Source organism: Anarrhichthys ocellatus, unplaced genomic scaffold, assembly GCF_004355925.1.
Source record: "Anarrhichthys ocellatus isolate YVR2014 unplaced genomic scaffold, GSC_Weel_1.0 scaffold15, whole genome shotgun sequence".
NCBI lineage: Eukaryota > Metazoa > Chordata > Actinopteri > Perciformes > Anarhichadidae > Anarrhichthys > Anarrhichthys ocellatus.
Window position 1 is genome coordinate 2,690,865 of NW_022280045.1, and position 23,441 is coordinate 2,714,305.

At 43.6% G+C, this 23,441-nt stretch overlaps 1 protein-coding gene across 8 annotated transcripts in view; it reads left to right on the forward strand.

The window, feature by feature from the left end:
* The first annotated feature begins 4,947 nt into the window (after window positions 1-4,947).
* The window catches only part of LOC116387637 (zinc finger protein 521), a 96,885-nt gene continuing 78,391 nt past the window's right edge, over window positions 4,948-23,441 (forward strand). The window contains exons 1-2 of one of the 8 annotated variants that reach the window (XM_031854898.1): window positions 4,948-5,152; window positions 19,627-19,680. In XM_031854898.1, the coding sequence (XP_031710758.1) occupies window positions 5,071-5,152; window positions 19,627-19,680 (136 nt within the window). In that variant the 5' untranslated portion in view covers window positions 4,948-5,070. Of the gene's footprint in view, window positions 5,153-11,751; window positions 12,647-19,623; window positions 19,681-23,441 lie in introns of those variants that run through there. The other 7 variants (XM_031854902.1, XM_031854903.1, XM_031854905.1 and 4 more) reach the window with 7 other exon arrangements.

The window sequence follows — 23,441 nt, forward strand, 5'->3', positions numbered from 1 at the left end:
ATGATCCGGGACAGAACATTTGGAGTGCGTCAACAATTTGACAAAATAGTCAATAGTGCAAGCAATTTTTTTCTCAGTGTGTTTGGCACTGAATGCCAAAAGTGCCAAGAGTGATGTTACAGCATAATGAGACTCACAGTGGAAGATTGTGTCTGGTCTCACCTGGGATCCTGTAACAGCAGACATGCAGCATTGATAAGTAAACATGCATTCACATCATCTATAAAAAACAGAAAGACCTGCTTTTAAATCACATCTTCATAATTCTAAAGAAAGAAAAAAAAAATCTGGTTTTAGAGCAGAAGCTTAACTCAAGGAGGAGGGCAGAGGTCCAGAGAGGTGACACACTGCACCCAGCTGACAATTTGGAAGAGACATAGAGGGGTGAGGATGCGTGAGGACCCTGGCCATCTGGGGATAGCACTCGGTGTAAGTGTAGGCCTGCAACAAATGCACAAAAGTGTAATCAAATTAACTATTGTTTTCATTATGGGATATGGTTATGGTTTGCATTACTGGTGTAGTTGAAAGAGACAAAGATCACTGCTTTAATGCACCACCTAGCAGCTAAGTGACCCAAATCAAACACACCCATGATGCTGAGTCACGTTGAGTCTTGCTAACGTGCTAAATGCTAAAATACTCTTAGTGGGTCCGGACTTCTGTGTTTTTTTGTTTTACCTTCAGTGAGGTGTGAGGCCTTGCTGCTGTTTGTCACAGTGTGACTGCAGAGTCTCAGTCAGTCGAAAAGGTTTAGAATTTATTGGAGAAGCGCAGCGGGACCAGAGAGGCTGAGTGGACTTGTGATATCATGCTTTGAGAATGAACGAGCAGGGAAGCTGAACCTAGAGCAGACTGTGGAAGACTTTGCTGTACTCAACACTCGCAGACTGACGTTCAGAGAGACAAGCTCGATGTTCAAAATCGAACTCACCCTCCAGATTAGAACTTTGACTTTTCTCAAATCCTAAATTAAGTCACATAACAAAAAACAATTTACGAGCTCAATATTATCAATCCACCAGAATCCTAACACATTCATTCACTGCCCAACAATGTTGTTCATAGAGAGGGCAATATAGCTGAAACAAGTAGTTTCAATGACATAAGATGAAGTCCCTGCAACACAAATTTTCTCCTTTCACAAGATGAGAATAATATGGATATCGTGGCTGTTTTTGGTTGACATCACTTCACACCTGAATGGCATGAATTTAAAGCTGCAGGACAATTCAGTTAAATGAGTTTTTCTAAAATGAAGTACTTTAGTTTAATAGTCACATTTTTCAAAAGCTTTCGGTTATGGATTTCAATTTTGTTATCTTTTTAATAATTTTACTTGAAATGAAAGAACATTTTTTTTATTTATGAAGTATGTATTATTTATAATTCATCCAGTTCAATTTGAAATCTGACAATAAATACTGTTGAGATATTATTCAATTGAACTTTCTTCATTTTATTTGACAGTCAGTTGTTGACACCACTGCTAGGCTACTTCAACATGTATGGCACTAAATCATAGCGCAATTTATACATTATTGTGATGTTCTAGACCTTTGCATGAGGAAGTTCTCTCTAACTGGACCTCGCTGCATTTGAATGGAACACCCCTGGCCTATTGTTTAGGCTTCGCTGTCTGCCTCTGAGATGTTTTATTCTGCTGTTGGTTTTATAAGAAGCATCAGGCTATTCAATTTATGTGGCTCAATAATACTTGTTGCACTCCTAGTGGTCCTCAGACTTTTTATTGACTGTTGGTCAATTTTGTTTAATTATTTTAAATGTTGTCCTCTTTAGTTAATCCTAATAGGCTGCACTGAGGAAGGTCGTACTGTTTAAAATGTACAACAGTACAAGTAAACTACAGTACATTTTTCCTCGAGTAGCCTACTTTTATTTTAATTGATTAAAATGTGTTTAAAGTAACAGTAGGCTGGGTGGAAGTAACGAGTAAGTTCACTCGCGTTACTATTAGTCGTTTTCTTGTGTACCTGAGCTAGGATTGTTTAGAATTGGTAACTTCACGCAGCCCTTCATTCCTCTAAAGTAGTAGGCTATACTTCGTTACATTTCATGTCGCGTCCGTTACAAAGTAAAAAGAAACGTCACGTGAAAACGTCTTGATGGACCGCGTGAGAACGGAAGTAAAAGAGATAAATCAGCAGCTGCATTAGAGAAGAAGCTGCAGGTGTGTCTGCGGCCGCTGGAGAGAGGTGACACTCCGGTTATGATATTGTTGGGGGTGTAGTTATTAAAACAATGTTGCACCTATCTTAATTAATCACCCATGCAGCACGTGACACACCCAAGACGTTCCTGACCTGAACGTGTGCAGCACGGAGGGGCTAGCGTGCTAAAAGCTACTATGTGTGAGGACTCTCCTGCTGAGACGGTTAAATACCTTAATGCGACAGTATAGCGCCTCATTCAGCTCAAAACCTTTGTTTCTGTGGAGTGCAGTGGGACCACGAGGCCCAGAGAGAGAACTGGTTATACCGGAAAGAGAGGCAGAATGTACCAGTTACGCCATATGCTTTAAGAGGGAACGAGCAGAGAAGTTGAACCTGGAGGACGGTGCTAAAGACGTGCAGGGTGTCTCTCAGACGGGTGAGCAGCCTTCAAACATATGCCATGTTCCATATCTATGCCCACAACAACACACTGCTATGAAACATGGTTAAAAAACCCATCTATGGCAACTGTGCAGTCTATCCTTTGCTGTAATAGTTGGTGGCTGCAGCTGCTGTGGAGTCTATATTGTTTATTTATACATGTCCACGTTCTCCCGTGTTTCATTTACTGTCAATTATTTCGACCAGTCCGTCTGAGTGTTGCCCCTCTCTGGTTCATTCTAGGAAGGCATTTGTGCGTCTGTAATTGATAATCAGTTGTGTGCACAGACTGCAGAGTGCTGCCCATCTGTTGGTTTGGACATAAGGAGTCTTGTTGCTAATGTTGATTCATGGGGTGTATAAATTGACATTTAATGCGATCTATCTTGTACCCCCCCCCCCCCTTTATGTAACATTTACAGAGTACATTTCAATCTACCTGCTTTTTACTGTTACTGAAGTTACTTTTACTGGAGCTCAACATTCTCCACATTGTGCCTTGAGTACATTATTATGGTACTCGATGCACCTCTGGTAGTGTGGACTTAGATGCACAAAGCTGGGCACGACCTTGATGTTGTTGTTTACAGTAGGACAAACTATTTTGACTTGACTTTTAAAATATCAAATGTTAACGGGCTTGCCGAGCAGCAACAGTGAAAGCAAGATGGGGCAAAGTGGAGGGATGGAGGTGTTGGAGGAGGAGGAGGAGGGCAGTTCATTGAGGTCAGGTTGACAGTAAAGAACGGATGAGATGGGGCGGCTGAGGAATGTTTTGTAGGTGGGATGTTGTACGAGGGGGGGGAGGGAAACTAGGCCAGTGTCCAGACTCGGAGCTCCAAAGGCCCCGCGTCCCTGGGTGCCCCGTGTCAGCCCTCTGACAGGAGAGATGGGACTTTAACACAGAGTTTTTCCACCACCAGACGCTTCCCCGTCTCCTCTGAAGAATATACCCCTCCTCCTCGACGCGCTCACCAGTCAGAGTTTGAGGAGAGAAATGCACTCGTTACAATAAGGAGGGCACATGGCTTGGGACCATGAGGCTTTGAGTGCCGCCTCCTCCACACTCTCGGTAGGATAAGGATCTTTCCTGCAAGTACTGTGCATTTTCCAAAGTTGACGCGCAGTAAATAGAATTTTTGAGGCGAGTTCACACTGCTGAGGTGGATGACAACACAATATGTGTCTGCTCTTGTTGGCTGTAGAAAAACTAACCTTATTAAGCATGGACACATGGCTCGCCGATGGTCGAATTTCAATATTCCCCCTCACCCCTGCAGTCTCTTCTGCTCGCTGCTACCCCACAGATAAAGCAGACTTATTGTCGGGCTTAATCAGGTGGTCTGTTACCTTGGCAATTAAAGCCTTGTTAGAGATATAAAACCTTGAGACTCAAATGGAGAGTCCCTGGCGAGTCAAACCACTGAGCAAATCCTTAAACCAAACAACCTTCCAGTGGGAACACTTCTTCTCCGAGGATAGATGTTTAATTATCTCTGCTTGTTTGGGGGGGATGAAGAAAAAAACAGTTTCACTCCCTCTTGTTTATCTTAAAAGCTCATGAGTATTTATTGGAATTAATTCAAGTGGCAATCAGTGTGCTGTGTTTGATTGTCACAATGTATTGACCTAAGATAGAGAATATTGTGAACCATTTGTGAGAGACTTTACTAAGAAGGGGGCAATCGTGCATTGTCGGGTTCACCATGACAACAAAGGACCAAAATACAAAGATTAAACCATTAAACCGTCTTTTGTAAGGGATGTGAAAGTGATTTAGTGTTTCTTCATTTGCTTTAATGAATTAATCTTTATAATATTGCTGCTAAGTGTGATCATTTATCATTTATTCCCAATTGATGCATAACACACCTATCCCGGTGTTGGCTTTCCTAAACTAGGCCAGCTATTTCCCCAAATGAATGTTCTTTTTTTTTTGAAAATAATGCAGCACATTTGAGCAATATGAAGTGATAATTTATCATTATTTAATGGTCTCCCACAGACAGTGCATCACACGCGGTGCAGTCAGTGACAACAGCTGTGCAGGATCTTGATGGGCTTGTTCTCCGAGACTCAACTTCTGTGTGTTCGATCCCGCGTAATCCTTTGACCCCTTTATTTGATGTCCAGCTTGACTTTTTACCCTCCTAAAGGCCGTTCCAGTACCTCTCCTTGTCTCCCTTCATCCCACACTTGGTCTGTTGCTCCTTACCTCCGTGACATACTCCTTTAAATGGGCCTGGCATGCGTCCCACTGTCTAACGAGTGTGTGTGTGTGTGTGTGTGTGTGTGTGTGTGTGTGTGTGTGTGTGTTTAGGGAGGTGAGACCTTCTCTGGGACACACTAATCAGCTCCAAGGCCCGGGCAGGGAGGCGCTGGACAGGTGAGCGGAACCGCTCGCTGCACCCCCTGGCTGCTCCTTAGCGTGAGGGTCAAATCGGCTCCATCCTTTATGGCCCAGTCACTCCTTCATCCTGGTTTCCCCGATCACCTGGCTTCCATCCCTGGGTCGTGGGCCTCTGAGGGAGGAAACGGTGAGCAGCTGCTCTACCAAGGGAGCCTCCTGAACGTGCCTTCTGCCTAGCCCCGCGTGTGTTAACCTTTTTCTTTTAATTAACGGCCTCCCAACTCCCGCCACCGGGGTCCGGAGAGAGGTTCTTCGGGGCTTATGCAACTGTTGGGGAAGTGGGAGAGTCATCGGGGAGCGAGAGAGGTGGTGGGCGGGTGGCGAGTGATGAAGGTGAGGAGGAGTGAGGAGGAGGAGTGAGGAGGAGTGAGGAGGAATAATGGGTGCAAAGGCCTGGGAGTGAGGGTTCTTCTAATCCTTCAGAGCCTTTTTTTAATCCACATGCCTTCACACAGCTACAACACACCAGTCATTCCACACAGCTGCCTCTTTTCCCGGGACGATCCCGAAGTAAATTGGACACGCTGATGAGGAGATGGCTGCCCTTAACTTGCACGACAGCTCATTATTCTGCAAGCGAGACAAATATACACATTTTTCCTCTTACCCGTAGAGCTATTAGTCAATCTAGATTGTTTTTGTGTGAGTTGCCTAGTTTTGGAGATATTGGCCAAGGGACGTCTTCTTTCCTTCCAATATAATGGGACTAAATCACATTCGGCCTGTGACGCTCATATCATCCAAAAAAATGAATTTGAAAAACTCAACAGCCATGTCTCTTTCCAGAAGTCATCCGCAGACCTTGTTGTGAGCATTTTCATGTAGGAACTCTGGTTGAAAGCCAATAGTTCCCACATGAAAATGCTCTTTTTGGCTTTTTAGTAGTGGCATATAGTCCCATTATATTGGAGTGAAGGCAGACATCTCTATGGCTGAAAACTAGGCAACTCAGGCCAAAACAATCTAGAGTGATAAATAGCTCAACAGGTAAGAATATATATGTATTTAGTAATATGTATTTTTTGATATTGGGGTGAACTGTCCCTTTTAAGTTAATAGCCATAAACCATTTTGTTTCTTAGTTTAATCATCAATGCAACACACCACCATAGCTACTTAGCTTTAGCCATGTTCTTCATCCATGTTTTACGTCTTAATTCCGGAAATTATGCTCAACTTACTTATTAAATTCAATGTGAGATCCATTGAACCTGGTAACCAGACATCGGTGGCACTTGGAGGTGAGTCTGGCTGATTGTGTGAAATGCTCTGTATGATAAGGGGCTCTGTAGCACACTTACAGCAGCTTAGTTATAGAGGGGTGAGTAGGCTTGATCTCATCTCGCAGTGAAGATCTCCTAATGAGAGAGTGGTAATGAGCAAGAAAAAAAAATCACTCTCATTCCAGTACAAAAAAGAAAAAAAAGTGTTGAAAGGTTTGCTATCTTTTCCCTCTCATCTTGTGTGGCGGTGCCAAGTGGAAAATGTCCATCTTTCACTGCGAGATTTTTATGTTCGTCTTGGCTCATGGTAATACCCCCGGGGGATCCTCTTTCTTGGCATGGCCAGAGTGGTCACCATTTGCTGGAAACGGGCTGTGGAGGTCAAAGCCATTCGAGAAGGACATAAAACCCCTAGAATGGTTTTTGATCGCACTATGAAACCGTCCCGTTGTGGTTAAATGCTATTCTTCATGCCAGCAACACATCTTTGTGGAGGTTATTGTCAGGACGAGCAATTTAAAGTGGGTCTGAGAGCATAATTCTGCTGCCCGTTTAGTCGTTGCATATTCTGGGCATTACAGTAAAGCAGCCAGCTGGTGAGTGAGTGGAGATGTTTCAGCTCGTCTGAGGAATTTAATCACGAGCTAGCCCAGTGGTTCTCAAACTTTTTCTGTCGCGCCCCACTTTGGAGGAAGAAAAATGTTCATGCCCCAACAAAATTGTAACAAAATGTTCCATGTTGAATTTTTATTGAAATAACATATTGTGACTCCTCCGTCTGTGCTTTTTCAAATAATAGAATAAAGAAAATTGCAATCACTTTTAAGTAAACCAGATTGCTCCATCAGACAAAAACAAATAAAATGTGCAATCACTTTGTTAGAACAATGCAAATTAAGCAAAATATAGCTTATTGCAATTGGCTGCAATTAACCTGTTTTGCACTAAACATCTTTTCAAGATAACAATAAAGTGCAACCTGTGAAAAACTAAACAAAACAAGTTCAAATATTTGGCTATAAAGAGTTTTATACTGCATATGTTTTCAACAATAACGTCCAACCTGTGCATATCTCATAAAAATGAGATAGCATCTCATAAAAATGAGATAGCATCTCATAAAAATGAGATAGCATCTCATAATTATGAGATGCTAAGTCATGCTATGTCATTATTTTGAGATAGTATCTCATTATAATGACTTACAGGATCTGTAATTTTTCCTCAGTGGCGGAAACGGGCTTCCATACATTTCGCCATGTATTTATTCATTACTTTAAAAAAAGAAAAAGAAAAAAAAAAAAAAGATTTTCTGCATTTCCCCCTGTGCCCCACCTGTAATACCACCACGCCCCACTAGAGGGGTGCGCCCCACAGTTTGAGAACCACTGAGCTAGCCGATGATGTGAAATAACTTTCAGTGCTGGATCCAGAATATTGTCACCAAAGCCAAGACACCGCCCTACGGCTCGGGTCGTGATGCTGCAAGTCAGGGCTACGTCTAACGTCTCATGACCTCGGGTTTTTATGATGGAGTAAGTAAGGGGGAAACTGCCAGGACCTTCTCCTCACGAAGACCCAGAGCAAGGGCACTGTCTCCCCAGCCCCATAGATCAGCCAGCCCTGAATGTCAAATCGCACAGCAGCCGCCACGGTGCCAGGAGTCCCCCTCTTGCTCCCTCTCTGGCCCGTGATGCGCTGTCTGGTGACACCACTGCGCTAATGACCCGGTTTGGGAGTTGCTCCACGGGGCTCCTTGGCTTGGGAAGACGGAAGTTGTGGATATATCCAGCTGGAAGGTCACTGCCGAAACGACGACCACTCACTCAACATTCCCTCTATACTTTGTAGACATCCTTCAGTTTGTTTAAAGGATGTTGCGACATGGGGCCCTGCCGCTGACCTTTTATCGAAACAAGGCGTGGCTTAGCGGCGAATCAGGAGTAAGCTGATGTGGTTTCCATGCTGTTTTTGGTCATTATATGGACTAGTTCTTGTTGGAGACAGGCCCAATGTTTATGTGAACTGCATACATATGATACCGTAAGTGTTTAATTGCCCAGCAATTTGGATAAAAGTGAAGTTGGAAAGCAAGCGCTGACCCTTTCTTGCCAACTCTGAAGCCATCTGATTGTTAGCTGTTGTTTTTGTTCGTTCTTTTTTTTTTTTTTTTTAAATCAGTTTACCGTGGAAGTATGTCTCCGTGCTCGGAGAGCGCAATGTTTTTAGTCACTCGCTATCTAGACTTATTTTTTTCCTTTTTCTCAGCCTCAGGAGTTTGGCTTGTTGGAGCAGAGTTAAAGTCCCAGGGGTGCACTCCTCTGGTGATGGGGGCGCTGCCTCGACCTCACTCATGCCTGGTGTGGGTGGCATCCAACCAGGGAGACGCACAATGGAGAGCAAGACTGAAGATGGTGATGCTTCTGGTGGACTCTCCCAGGACTCAGCCTTATTCTCAGGGTCATGCATTTCAGCAATCTCTGTAATTATAAGCAAGTAAGAAAAAAGTTGAATCTTCTGCCTTTCTCGAAAATGAATGTGCCCTGCTCCTCAAGGGAAACATTCACATCTCTGAGTTCTAGTAGCTGGATGGGTTTTAATGAGGCAAGTCAAGTGTGTGTGCGCGGTTTGGTGCACATGCATGTCTGTGTATCGGCCCCGTTCTAACGAGCGTAATTGACCGACTGCTTTTAAGCCGTCACTTTTTTTTTTTTTCACCATTTGCGAGAGAATTCTACTAAAATAGCCTTCAGTGATTATTATTTCTACAGGAGACACTTCATTTGGATTAAAACTTTCTCTGGGTTTTAAAGTTCAGTTAATACTTTTTTTTTTTTTTTTTTTTGGACAATGTGCAGTCGGAGCCAAAATGGTCAGAGGGCGAGCGGGCCACAGGGTCAGGAAGAACTGCTGGAGGGTCTCGCCACCCGAGGGCCACTGATTCCTCGGGGGAACGTTTCACCCCCGCAGAGAGGCAGAGTGAAATCTCCAATGCTGCGGCACGCACACTTGCTGCGGCGTCTCGATGTCTAACTAAAAGCTATGGGTGGTGGAAAAAGGAACAAATCTCCACATAACTGCTCAGTTTTACTACAGATGTAAGAAGCTTAGGTGATCTGAAAACAGACTGTGCGTTTGATAGCATTTCAAAGGCATTTCATGGCAGCGTAGAATTTTTTGAAGGACAGAACAATTAGAGAGTCGATTAAGTCGTTTATGTGAATGAGTAAATGCGAAGATGCACCGTGTAGGCCTACACGAATGAATCGCTTGCTTAATTTTCATAAAGGCACATGCCAAATAGAACATTTCCTGGCTGGCATCGTTTTTTTATGACAAACATGTCACGTTTTTTTATTTTTATTTTATTTTTCTCATTCATCTTTGTTTGATTCCCTTTTCCCTCGTGCTGAGAGGTGAGACTTGAAACAAAAGCATTTTTTTGTTGATTTTCATTGTGCCTATTTGCTCCCAAAAATGTATATTTGATTCTCCTTTCCATATTTATAAAGTCATCCCCGAGGGACCAGCCATGTCAGGCAGTTTGTGGAGCATCATGAGCAACATTCCTCACATGAGGTTTCTTCACTTGAAGAGGGGGACAAAAAAAAAAAAACAACTTCTGAGCAAGTATGTACTGTAACTTAGAGACTGAACTGTGCGAGCACTGAGTCAAGTCGAGCCTTTTCCCAGTTACTTTGTCACTAATGAAAGTAGCAAAGAGCCCTGGAGGACTGAAGAGCACTGTTTGTTTGTTTTTGGGAGAGCATTCGAGAGGTATGGGGGGGAGGCAAGGTGGTAAAACTTTGGGAGAGCCGCCTGACAGAGCGCTGAGACAGAGGGGAGAACTTCGGAGCATTGTTAAGATTGAAGTTTTAAGGCACGCTGGGATCTCCTGACAGATTCCAAGCACCTACAAATAGATGTTTCATATGTGTGTGTTTACCAACTTTACTGTAGCTTGTGAGGGCTTTGAATTTACCAAAGCGCATCACGTCAATCTGTGTCATACTTTGTTTCATTGATCTTCGGCACGCATTCGTGGCAGCGTGTGGGTGGGGAAATGATTTGAAAAAAACAAAAGCGAAAAGGGGTGCGGATGAAATTGCACGATTTCAAATTGAGCAAACCGAATGGAAGCATTGACATCATATGTAGGTCATAAGTCCCCATTTATTATGTTTAAGTCTCACATCTGCTGCCCATTAGGGATATAAGAGGGGAAATAACAAGGCCTCTTCTAAAGGAGGCTAATAATGACTGTCAGCTACCAGACAGAATTTTCTATTACATTTATTATGTTGTGCTGCTGTAGGTGATTACCTTAGATGTCAATAACAGTATAAGGCCTCATTATGAACTCCACATTAAAAGGTGGGAACACCCTATAGAATAAGAGCAGCCTTATTATGTACTCACATCATTAACTTTTATAGTTTTTGGTTAACTTTAGTGGATAATTTCCTTTTAGCGAAGTTAAATTCAGCCACGGTAGAGGCTATCAAAGGTTGTTGTTAATTTTCTTCCTCTACTCCAGCCCGTGTTTGGGAGTTGCCCTATCGACTGTTTCCCTCCTTCCCCCGTAGGTGTGCAGGGAAAAGCTCGCTCTCCTCTTACGACTTGTCTCTGTGAATCAGTCGGAGAAGAAAATGCCAATTGAAAGTGGGGAAAAAGGCGAGTCGCGTGACTGTGATTTTTAGATGGGGCCCCTGGCGGAGGCCGCCTACAGGCTGCAGAGGGGCAGGGTGAGAAGCTCTCTGCAGGACTCCTCTCTGGATCTCATTTTCACATAGCAGGGGTAGCATGGGGGCTTGCATGTTATCATGCAGGTGAGGGTGGATTCCAATGCACCGTTGTGTTTGAGATAGAAAGAGAAAGAAAGAGGTTGTGTGAAATTTTACATCTTCTAAAAAACAAAACAATAATAGGCCTAATTAAATCACTTCAAAATTTGAATACTAAGATTAGAGTTCATTTTACCGGAACTTATCCTGGAATGATAATTATCGAAATGATAAAATAAAAAAATAAAGACAAAAGAAAAACTTATAATAATACTAATGTCTTAGCATCTTTTGACTCAACCTCAAAATAATCAATATATTATTTTTAAAAACCAAGAGTTATTTCTTTATAAATAGAATCCAAATTAAAGGGATACAAGAGGCTATCATTTAATTCATAGTGAATGATAATGGTGAAGAAGAAAAAAAACCAACTCTGCAGTAAATAAAGCCATCATCCCAAAATTCTATGCGTGCCATCGCATGTCATATATGTCAACAGCCTCACAGAAAATGTATTTCTGCTGAACCATTTCTACCAGAAGGGGGACCAGTCCGTCTGCCGTAGACGGAGAGTGGCCGACGGCGAGCTGAGGCGGAGGAGACGCCAGGGTGAGCAAGCCGACTTTGGGTTTAGAGTTCGACTCCGGATCCGGGGACCAGCAGATCCAGCAATCCGCATCTTGCCGTGATCCCTAGGATTTTAATCATGCCTCTCTGTCTGTGTGTGAGTGCAGGCAGGCTGACAATGATTTCCTCAGTGATTACGTACAGAGCGAGTCCCTGCGGGGTAGGGGCCCCCTCTGGAGCCATCCTGATGGCTTTGGGGGCCTTGCTTCCATTTTCCATTATTATGTGGACTACCGGAGCGACAGCGCAGTCCAAGACCTTGCAGGTTTGTGATGAGGAGGGAGCTTCCATCTTCTCTCTGCTTCTTCATCCTCTTTTAAGAGCAATTTAGACGTAGACTTAGATCAGATTCCGAACCTAATTCATGATTAGCTGACTGGAGTAAAGAGAAGGAAGAGTCTATAATAGTTTTGATGCTGTTAGGTGGATATGAAGTGAAAAGTGTTATTATCATTTTTCCTTCTTTTTTTTGTGGTTTTGTTGCATTTTTTTTGTACTCTCACAGGAGGCGTTTGGCTGATGTCTTTCTCGCGCGGATGCATTTGAGATGAGATGCGAAAAGCAAATATTCCGCTTTTATTTCTAAACGAACATCATGCCTGCACGCGTGTGTGTTTTCCCGGAGAATGGAAGCGCATGACGGGGGATTACTATATTCTCACACTTTTCCAGATACCCAGCTCAACTAAATAGAGTCGCCTGTACCGATCGGGGTAATTGGATTTTATAACATCCACCTACTCATCATCACACAAAAAAAAAAAATAACAACGGCAAACTCGTGTTTAGACCGCACGGCAAAGGGCTAAGTTGCATCGTTCTGTAATGGTAAAAAGGCTGCCGCGATTGTGGCCAGTGGAATTTAGAGAGAGACTGCCTTTAGACAATCCCGTTTTACGCAAATTGTCAGACTGAAACTGAGCAACTTCAGCGTTTTCTATAGGATGTCGCGCCGCAAGCAAGCTAAGCCAAGATCACTGAAAGGTAAGTGATAAGCCTATGGTGGCTCTCCGCACATTTTATTTGAGGCTGATGACCAGTCTAAACGAGCATGAACTGAACTTATCGCTCACTGAAATGTAACTGTCTGCCCCTATTTTGTTTTTTTTTGTTTTTTTACGCATTACCAAGTGTTCTTCCTGTTTGTGTTGCGCATGGGATCGACTGCATGTAGCTACGTAACGTTACTTGGCATCGGGTATAAAAAAACAACGCTGGCCGTTTACAGTTCAGGCTTGTATCGTGATGATATAGTTAAAAGTGCAAGGGGCCGGGGCAATGGATAATCTCGAGATGCAACAGTGCAGGGCGACGCTGGCAAACATCTGGATGTGTTAAAGACGCTCCTGGTCGGAACTTAAGCCGTCTGATGGAATGGGGCGCAGAGTCACGTGACCTCCCCCCCCCCCTTCCCTCTGTCTGAGAAACTAAGGAGGAAACATTTTATATGTTGAAGAAAGGGAGGGCTATGATGTGTGTGTGTGTGTGCAATAGTTAAGAGATAAATTAGTGGTAGTGTTTTAGTGCTAATTGGACGTAAAAACATCTGGATTTATCAGGCAAGGCAGGAAAAACAAATGAACTTTATGATGTTTTTATTTCATATCAAATCTCAGCACGTCAGGATATGCACAGTAGACATCCTGTGTGATTTTTATTTTTTGTTACTTTTTTTCACACAGAGTTGGACTGGTGGTAATTCGACCATGCATTTGTGTCTGATTGTACATGTGAGTGAGAGGGGGGGTGGGGGAGATAGAGACAGAGCAACATGCATGAGCGCACACACACACATATTCACACACTACTTTTCTCTCTGTAGCATTTTGGTAGTGTTTATGTGTGTGTGGGGGGGCTGCTGGGCTCTTTTGGAGGTTGAGCTCCAGTTCATCTGGCAGGCATTGTATTTTGCTCAGCAAATAATTGTCCACAATTTCACATTCCCAGCTTGTGGTCTGTGGACCCCTTTTCTCTCTCCCCTTTCGTTCTCGGAAGTCTTCATCTCAAAGGAAGATTACATGGTCTGCGGTAGTACATTCATGCAGCCACCATTTTAAATCAATACCCAGGAGAGGGTGGAAATGTGAGTGCATGCATGTCTTGAAATTGTCACATTCTGTTTCCAGACATGCACTGCTCTTTTCACAGTAAACAGCTCCATACATAGATTCCATATTTTCCCAGACCAGATTGGCATTGACTGATTTTTCTTCTTTTTGTTTTTTTTGTTAGTTGGCGTTGACAATTGCTATTCTCAAAAGACACGTCACTTAGATATAATAGTCCCCTGCAAGCGTGCCTACATGCTACAAGTGTGTGCGTGTGTGTGTGTGTGTGTGTGTGTGTGTGTGTGTGTGAGAATTCTGAAGAACATCTGTCAACATTCGTGGACATCTATGTGTGCGAGAGAGAGAGAGAGAGAGAGCGAGGGATAGACGGAGAGTGAGCAAATCAGTATGCAAATGAAGTCAGAGTGATGACATTGTTTGTTTTGTTATTGTCAGTAAAATTTAAATTGGAAAAATGTGGTGCACAAAACATCTCGACTTTTATGTCCTCATAGCGGCTGCTGAAGCGGAGCAGAAATGCAGATACGTCATAGATATTTCCCTGCTTTGGATCGGACCCAGAGAAGGCCAGGCAGATGTTATTTATTGTTCTTTGTCTGTCTCTTTCCTCGGGGACAGAGATGCACTTATACAGATGTCCACAATAACTTTCCTTGTACTTGTCTGACACTGTATTATCCTCTATTGTTTAGCAGAAGACAGGAATTGTCATTTTATTTCCAGGGTTTTGTAAAAATATTTAGTTGTCACAAAAGCAGCATCTCTAAATTTGCGGCACCACGTTTTCACGCGTGTCCTCGTGCGCAAGCACGTACCGCGTGTTTGCGCTGAAAAGAACGCAGTTGCAGAGTTCAGGTTTCACTTTTATAGGTTGTCTTCTGCTAACTTGAGGCAGTGGTCAATGTGGACGCTGCCCTTTTTTTTTCTTTCTTTTTTTTTTTTGCGCAGAAAGAACACTTTGTTCTGCGGAAGGTAAAATAAACAGAGGTGCTGGTGGAACACGGAGGGTAAGGTGGAGAATGGGCACCGTGTGCGGCGTTTTTAGGGACTGGCGTGGATAGTACGGACATGGAAGTGTGTGCGCAGGAGATGAGAAAATAATGCCGTGACAGTTGGCACTCTTTTCTTCCCCTGTGTAGCCCAGCACACCCACTTCCTCGGTATTGGCTGCTTGTGGGAGTCAGAGGTTATGTTTTTGGTCCCATTGAGGAAAAGGGCAACATTACAAGTCCCGTTTCAATTAAGTCTGAGAGACAGATCCGGCTACGTTATTGCTTGGGGGAATAAATGGCACAGGACACGACCATACATCATTCGCTTATATGCAAACACTTCACCCTCGCCACTGACATTTACTCAATCCTGAGCCGTCTACATTTCTCAACTGTAGGCACATTGTAATTTTGTTTTGATGTGCAGAGGCTTTGGGTCAGCACATTGCCTCAGTCGGTGGTGAGCAGAGAGAGAGCGAGCGAGAGAGAGAGAGAGAGGGGAGGATCTCGCTCAAAACTCCTGCATGTAGCGCATGATGACTGCCACGTTGCCCCGTCCTACAGCACTTCCTGAATAATGCGAGGCTGGGTTGATATTTTCATCTGGCGCACGAATGACAGTCTCAAGCCCGACGTGTTTATTGGCTGAGGAGGAAGTCTCCAGGCCTGTCATCCGCATATATAAATATATTTTCTGCGCCATTTACTTTAAGTACAGAGGTTTTCATGAAATCAGCACTGTGTCATGTACACCTTAAATATTTGATGTTTTCGAGGAGCTGAAATTTGTCGCCACATGAGCGAATTGTGCTCGTCATGAAAGTGCATATTACTTTACTCTTTAAATATAAAGGTTGATTTTGCAAAATCTGTGATTGGCCTTTTGAACATAAAGTTAATGCAATTTTACGTTAAAATTCCTCTGCTCAGAGATGAGGAGATTAGACTTGAAGCACATTTTTATTTCCCTTCGTGTCAGGTGAAATAAAACTGCTATTCAAATTAATTAATTTTTGGAGAAAAGAAACAGTGTCCGTCATGACATGCGTAACCACTCCCCTTTCACTCCCTGTGAGCATAGGTCTGTGTAACAAAAAAAAAAAGTGTGGTGGCACCTTTAAGCCCGAGTATTTTTGTCAGCAGAACTCCTCAAAACTCATTTGACTCTATTATTTTGAAAGTCCACTATATTCAGTGCGTTTAATGATAAATGTCACAAAGGCCTCTTCTCAATTTGAACGATTCAAAACACAGAAACGTACTTCCTCCGGCTCCATTTCTCCTCCCCTGTTATAACAGTTGCGTCAGTCTTAGTTTAGAGGAAGCTGCAGTATTCCAGACTGTTCACAATTAATGATCTGTGGCATAACAGCCATTAACACTTTTCTAATGTGACACAAAAATATGGTTAGTATTATCATTAAGGAAATTATGATGGAGCCGTGGAAAAATCCCATTAGCACGGCTGTCAGTGCTCTTGACATGCGGCTCAGTGTGTTGGACTGGGTGTCGCGGGAGCTGGCCGATATCTCTCCCTACTCCGTGGCATGTGTCTCGCTTGTTGTCATGGATTGTCTGCCACATGGAGAAAGAGTCCTGATTCAGAGACGGTGATTGATTTGCATCGCTGCCGCAAACCCAAAAAATGTTTGCAAGGCTTATTTGCATCCGTCTCGTTCCCCCCTGTATGAACAGCATTAATCATTTATTTTTTTTGGAAGCTAAATTTGCAGTAATTGCATAACGGGATCATTGATTCGTGACATTTTTTTTGTCTCGCTACTAGTGGAGTTTTTTTTTTTTTTTAATCTTCTTTTTTTTGTTCTTATGATTTGCTTACAGTACGTGTTAATATATGAAGGATTACAAATATTACGCAACGTGATTAACATGCTCCTCTATTGCAAATATTTTATGACACTAATCACCAGTTCAAATAATGCTCATTAAGAAAGTTATTCATGTGCAGTGTGTGTCCTCCCTCCCTCCCTTCCCGGCCCTAATTGAGGAGGGTTGACCTCTTGACCTGAGCTAAATTGAGTTGTAGTCCCTGTGGCGAGCGTCTCCTTGCTGGTCAGTCAGGGCGGATTACACAGCCATTGTGTTTGCCACTGTATCGTCCAAGCTGGCTGTAACCAAGCAGATGAGTCACGCATATCCAGGAACACACTCTGGGCTGCTTTCTTTTTCTTTTCTTCTGATGTGTGCGAGATGCATACGCGCACAAATACGTGGCAATGCACAAACAAAAGCACAAAAATATGTACAGTAATTAGACACACGTGTTTGCGTGCGTGTACGTGCTCGTCACTCTTCTCCTCCACAGCAGGAATTCATTTGATAGATTAGGAAAGGTCCACGCCGCTGAGAGTTTGTCATGTTTTTGCTTATTCACGTCTATTAAATCATCCGTTTTATGCAGGCTGTGTGCATGTGGTGATCAATCTGTTTTGTTGTTTTTTTCTCTTTTTTTTTTACTTTGCGTTTTGTTGTTTGCGTCTCGTTCTGCTCCCCTATCTGTAGAAAATGAATTCATGGCTAAAAAGGAAACGTCCTGCCTTGGGGATTGTCGCTCTCAATATGACGACGGTTACTCAGCATTCATTTTCGTGTGTGGCCAGTGTGTTAATTAGTGGCCTTTAATGCTGTGCCACTTGTTGGGGGATTGTCTTTCCTGCTCCGCGTTTTGAAAATCAAAAGGAGCAGTGCTGAAACGGTCCCGTGTGTGTGTGGTATTGTATCAACAAAACCTAGCAGCATGATTACAGGTTGTCACCAACTGAGTGATACACTGTACCTTGTCAAACATTAATTAACTGATAGCGGTGAGACGCGTAGAACAATGTGGACTGAGTTTTATTCCGCTGAAGTCGTTGTCATTATGAAGTGGTCGTGAGCGTTGAGAGCGTTTTTTAATTAAACCGGTCCAGCTATTTGTTTCAGTACTGTGTCACGATTGTTGATCAAATGTCCAGCCAGTATGAAACATCACGGGGGTCTGGCCTTACCTGACAGCTCACCCTCCATTATCGCTCCTAGCTTGCTATTAATTATCCGGAAGACAGGTGCAAATGAGCGGACCGTTTTTTGCGCTGTTGACGGACGCCATTTGCTTTAAATGACAAAACTTTTAATAAGTTCACAGTGGTGACAAAGCTGGTCGCAAGCCGCCGTAATGTTTAGGTTCTCGTGGAATTGTGAAATGGAGTTTTTCTGCCTGAACTCCCTCATCTCGCCAACAGGGACAGTAATCAAAACAAAAACCCCCGGCTCCCACCACCAATCTCTGATAGAACCGTGGGGGATTTATTAGGACCCCCCCATCCCTAGCTATTTAAATGATCCTAGATGCAAGGCGCTCAACAGTGCTGGAGAAACTCATTAAACTCTCAGGGCGTCAGTCGCTAAGGCCTCCTTTAACAGGACGTGGTTTCTGTGTTGGCTGATGCAGTCCTCTTTGGTGTCTCAGAGGGACGTACCTCCATGGTGTCCAGCTATGTCTGTTCCATCACTTTTAATTGATTTAGCTAATTAATTGCCAGACCCATGGACATTTCTTTAGCATATTTTATATGTGCATCAATTCTAATAGTAACTAAAGGAAAATATTTCAATATTGTGTATGTTGGTATGTATTGAGTGAAGAGTGCGATTTCTTTGACGAAGGAAATTCTGAATAAAAGCGTCTCAGAAGAATTGCTTCGGTATTCAGTTTTGGCCGGACGAGGCCAGACATCGAAACAGCGTCGTACGGTCGTTCACCGTCTTCACAAGAAACAGCTCGACACTTTCCTCTTGGTTTTTCACCGAGGTTTGACACCCTGCTTGACACTGACTCTTGCTCCCCTGAGGGGGCTACTGCCACCATAGGATCCTGCCTTAATTATGCAAAGTACAGGATATTTTGTGCGATTTTTATTTTATTTTTTTTTTTAAAGTGCGCCAGTTTCTGCTTTGGCAGTCACTGCCACACTCCCCTACTGGGAGGTCCTGTCAGACTCCCCCTTCCTCTTTGCCCAGGAAAATGAAAGGCTAGAAAGAAAAGACATAATGGAGAATGCATTTCAACTGCAGGGGTGGAACGCAGAGGCGTAAGAAGTCCTCAGTGAGACCCTCATTTTACATGGAACAGGTGGGAGACTCTTTTGTTCTCTTCCTGCTGTTAAAATCCATTTCATTTCTTGTACTTGACATGCCACGAGGAACTCTCACCAGTTCCCAAAAAAAAAAAGGCTCTAATGTAAAAGGTTCCTGCCTTTTACTAAACAGAAGTTGAGTTTTTCAAGGCCATGCTGTTTTCAAAAAGTCAAAAGTGGTTTAGTTGCCATGTGCCTAATGAGAGCATTTTCAGCGTGCCGATCGAGCTGTCACTACTTTGTCAGCCGTCCTTTTTAAAAGATGAAAAGGCACTTTGCAGCCTCTTTGGTTGTTACGACGCGTAACGTGAATATATGTTTAATGCATTCATGTTTTCTTTGCTTTTTAAGTTTGGATCACAGTCGGCTTTAAGAAGGTTCAGCTTTTTTTTTACCGGGATCTACGACTCTTGTTTTTTCTAATTTAGCGAGGCGCTCCGCTACCTTCATCAAGGCGTTTTTCACTTGGTCACTGTTGATGTTGGGAGGACGTTTCATAATTCATCGCGTCATTACCCAGTCCAATATGTTATTTACGTGGGTGGCTGTTTGCCTTGTTGCCAAACCTCATCCATATGAAAGGCTTGTGTGGATTCCCAAACCACAGGTTGAGCTGTCGAAAGCTGTTGAAATCTCCTGGAGTTTCCATACAGAAAAACCTCAATAGTAAATAATAAAAGAAGGAAATCTCAATGTGTCTAACTTGTTTTTCACCGTTAACTGTTTCTTTCCCTCTTTTTCTCCCCCTTCTCTGTTTCTGGCAGTAGAAGACAATGTGACAGAGGACCAGCACAGTCCTGGGCAGACTGCCATTCCAAGCGGTAATGCTCCATTTCATATTTCATAATTTTCGGCTGGAAAGTGGATCATGTGTCTGATTGTGCATGTGTGTCTGTAAAATCTTTGTTGGGTTCGGAATGTTAAGAAAAAGTGTGTATTTCCTGTCTTTGAGGTTTTCACTCTGTAAACTGCATGGTTGCATGCATCTGTATACAAGAAGTGGCAGAGCGGTGGCACTCTTCTTCGTCTTTCTTTGTTTGTGTGCATGCATACATGCAGGTGTGCTTATAGCTGTCCCTGTGTTTCTGTGTGTTCCTGCCGTTTTTTTTTTTTTTTAACACTCTTTGTTTCCCAACCCTCTGTATGATGTAGAATAGAGCTACCCAGATGAATGTGTCCTGTCTCCGCGCGTGCCATTCACAGTGGCCCTCCAGGAACGGAGCGGTAATTCAGGTCAGGCTAGCAGAAAGCCCCCTATGAATGAAGCCTGCTCCTGATGCTCCACACTGTATATTTTCATTTCATTTGTCTCTGGTAAAGGTTAAGTCTCAGGCGTGGTTATTTTAAACCCGATATGGATGGTTTTGCCCAGCAGGCTGGGGACCCTGGGTACTCCTAGGCTGCCACATTAGTCCAGCATTTACCCAGAGCTTTCTGAGTGCAAAATACGGACGCAAGCATCACCACAATAGGTCCAGTCTTCTGCTTTTGACTTCAGTATTATTGTTTCAAAACGTAGGCTTTGGCGTGTAGCAGGTATTTAAAGGTAGACACCAGTCAAAGGTTTCTGACCTTTGGTGTTAAACATCATCACGCCTCTCATGCGTTTCCGATTGATCTGAAACATTTTTGCAACATTTTCTTTTTTTCTTCATCTCTGGGGAAAAAAAGCAGATACGTGTCCGCCGCTGAGTTAATGTGTATTGATAGGTATCGGTGGGCAATGCCGAGGAGAGAAACCGCCTCCTCGACAGCCTCTAACCCCCGACTCAAGGGATGAAGGACTGGGCATAAAAGGCAAACTTGCCTCGGAGACCTCCCGTCTTCCAGAGCCAAAGTAGAGCTAATGAGTGTGCCTGATTACAGCGACCCCCTCAGACACACGAATCTCCCCTCTTCCCATCCCTCCACCGCCTCTATCTCCAGAGTGAGGGGAGACAGCCGCCACATGATCGATGTCTGCCTGTGGAGAAATCAGGAGGGCGCACAAATTAATTTCTCACTTTCCTCATTTGACTTCGTCTGACTTCGTTTTTTCTTTTTTCTTCTTTCAAAACCCCCTCTCAGGATGCGGTTTGCCGAATGGTCAATAAGAAAAGAGTTGTTTGTTGTCTCCTTTAACTTTTAAAATGTCCCCCCCCCCCCCGTCGCTTGTGCGTCTCGATCGTTGCAGCAGCAGCAGCGATTCATCCTCGTGGTTAAACCACTGCCCAAAGTAGGCCCTTTTTAACTCCCAATTGAGAAGTGGCGGAAAAGCTTACCTACTCGTCATGCATTTGCCACTTTGACGGACGTGGCCACAATAGCCATTAGAGTCCTGACAAGCCGAGGGCTTAATCAGACATGGTGTCAAGATCTGCCTCATAAGTAGGACCCCCAGTCGTGCTCTTCTGTGACTGCGAGCGTTCCGCAGGCCCCGCATCCTGTTTCTCATTCATGTTTGATATGTAGCAAAGGAGAAATGCTAACAAAAGATGCCCTCTCAAAGACAGACAGTATTATGCATAGTATAGAGGGGCAGGAACAGTGTGATATCTGAGATTTAATGAGGCGGTACGCTTTTTTACCCAGAGAGTGTCGAGCAGGCTTAAGATCTGCAGCTTGGCTTTACCACTGCGCTGCCTGTGTGTAATTATAACCACATGCTCCGTGCTTTTTCTTCTCTCATATATATATATATATATATATATATATATATATATATATATATATCCCTTTCTTTTTTTCTCTCGCTTGCTCTCGGCTGTGTCAGACTCGGCCTGTTTTTTTTGGATGAGGGTGTCTGCTCTGTCAAAGTAGAGTGGACTGAGGCAAATGGGAGCGTTGTTACAGAGGATCTGAAGGGTTCGTCTGGGTGGCAAGGTGCTGTACGGGGTAGAGTGGCGTAGCGCAGCGGCGCGGGTGTCCGGCTCTGGTTGAGGCTGCCCACAGATCAATGTACTGCAGGGCTCACTACAGCAGGAAGAGGGAAAGGACTCTTTCACACCACCACTTCAGAAAATCATATTCTCTATTATTCATTTCCTTTGATGTTTTACTGCACTAATGGCATAGCAAGGCGCTCCGTTCAATATCATCACTCCGTGCGAGAGAGGGAGGATTAGAGAGGGAGATAGCGTTTGGTATGATCAAATGTTGTTTCTCATTCAGCTGCTTTGATTTGCCGTCCTGTTTGTATGCTCGGCTCTTTTTTTTTTTTTTTTTTTTTTTTTTTTAAGAGATTTTAATGGTGGATGATGCTGTCTGTGTAGCCTACCTGTTCTATGGGCTGCTTCCGTCATGTTGTCGTCGTCAGTGCTTGTTCTTACGGCTCCTGTAATTGTTTCAGCATCTTTTTCTTTAACTCGGCACGCATCATAACCTCATCATAAATGTACTGCATGCTTTTCTTTTTTTTGTTGTAACACGCAACAAGGGGGGAAAACATTTGTCTGTCGGCGCATCACTTTGTTCTTGTAATGTGCTCAGTGTTTTTTTTTAGAGAAATGGCTTTTGACAAACAACCTTCGCTAATCTACTTTCAAATTTCAAATGCATCAAAACATTAAACAGCAATTAGTCCTTAATATGAATCCGGGGGACTTGAAGCAGATAACTGGAATTGCGTGCGCCGACCATATGAACACAACCCCCCCCCCCCTCGCCCCCTCCCCATGCAAATTGTTGAGGATCGTTAACAATCTGGCAAGTGTCAAGCGCACAGCCGCGTCGTCGGATCATGACATTCTTTAATGATGGGGGATCAGTGGATGTGACGGTCTAAGTGGAGAGCCCCAAATCCCATCCACACAGAGGAGGATACACTCGGAGGCACATGTGGCATTAGAATGTGGTGTGACCTATATATATATATATATATATATGGCGGGTGCTCGGCAAAAGTTTTAGATTTTTAAATAATGAGGTGCCGGCAACCGTGTGAAGGTTATTCAATCTTAATGTCCTCCTATTTCTGACAGCCTCCCTCACTCTGATAAAGGAGCGCACTCACCTTTGATCAGGCCCGCCGACATGTGTCGACAGAAGCTGCTCGCTGGTTGAAATAAATTCTTAATTCCAACTTGGGGGTGGGTGGTTGTAGGGTGGGTTGCCGAGGAGAGGGGGAGGGGGGGCATCATAGAATCAGGATCTCTGGGAAACGATGAGGGAAATGAGGTGATGGGTGAGCTGGTAATGATGTATCCGACACCGAGGTCTTTCATAGCACAAAGGAAGACTCGGGCTGAACCCAGATGCAGCGAGACATACTGTATCTACAGGCAAGCACGAGCGTAGCCCTGAGTGGTTTCACGTCGTGCTTTTGGGGGCTAGATTTGAATGAATTTCAGTTTAAGACACTGACATCCATCACATGTTGCATTTCAAAAATGGCTTCAAACCCAACAACAACTTTTCCGAGTCTGTTTTTCTTGTTTTATGCTCTCAGTATTTTAATCTTAAAGGCTAAGACAGATCTCTAGCAAGGCTAAAAGCAGGGTTCATGGTGAGCGATAACTTATTAGATCATAATTCTATTTTCAGGCTGTGCAGCTCGGCCAAACGCTTTCTTGGAGTATTCCTATACATTCGTGCCCTTCCTCCT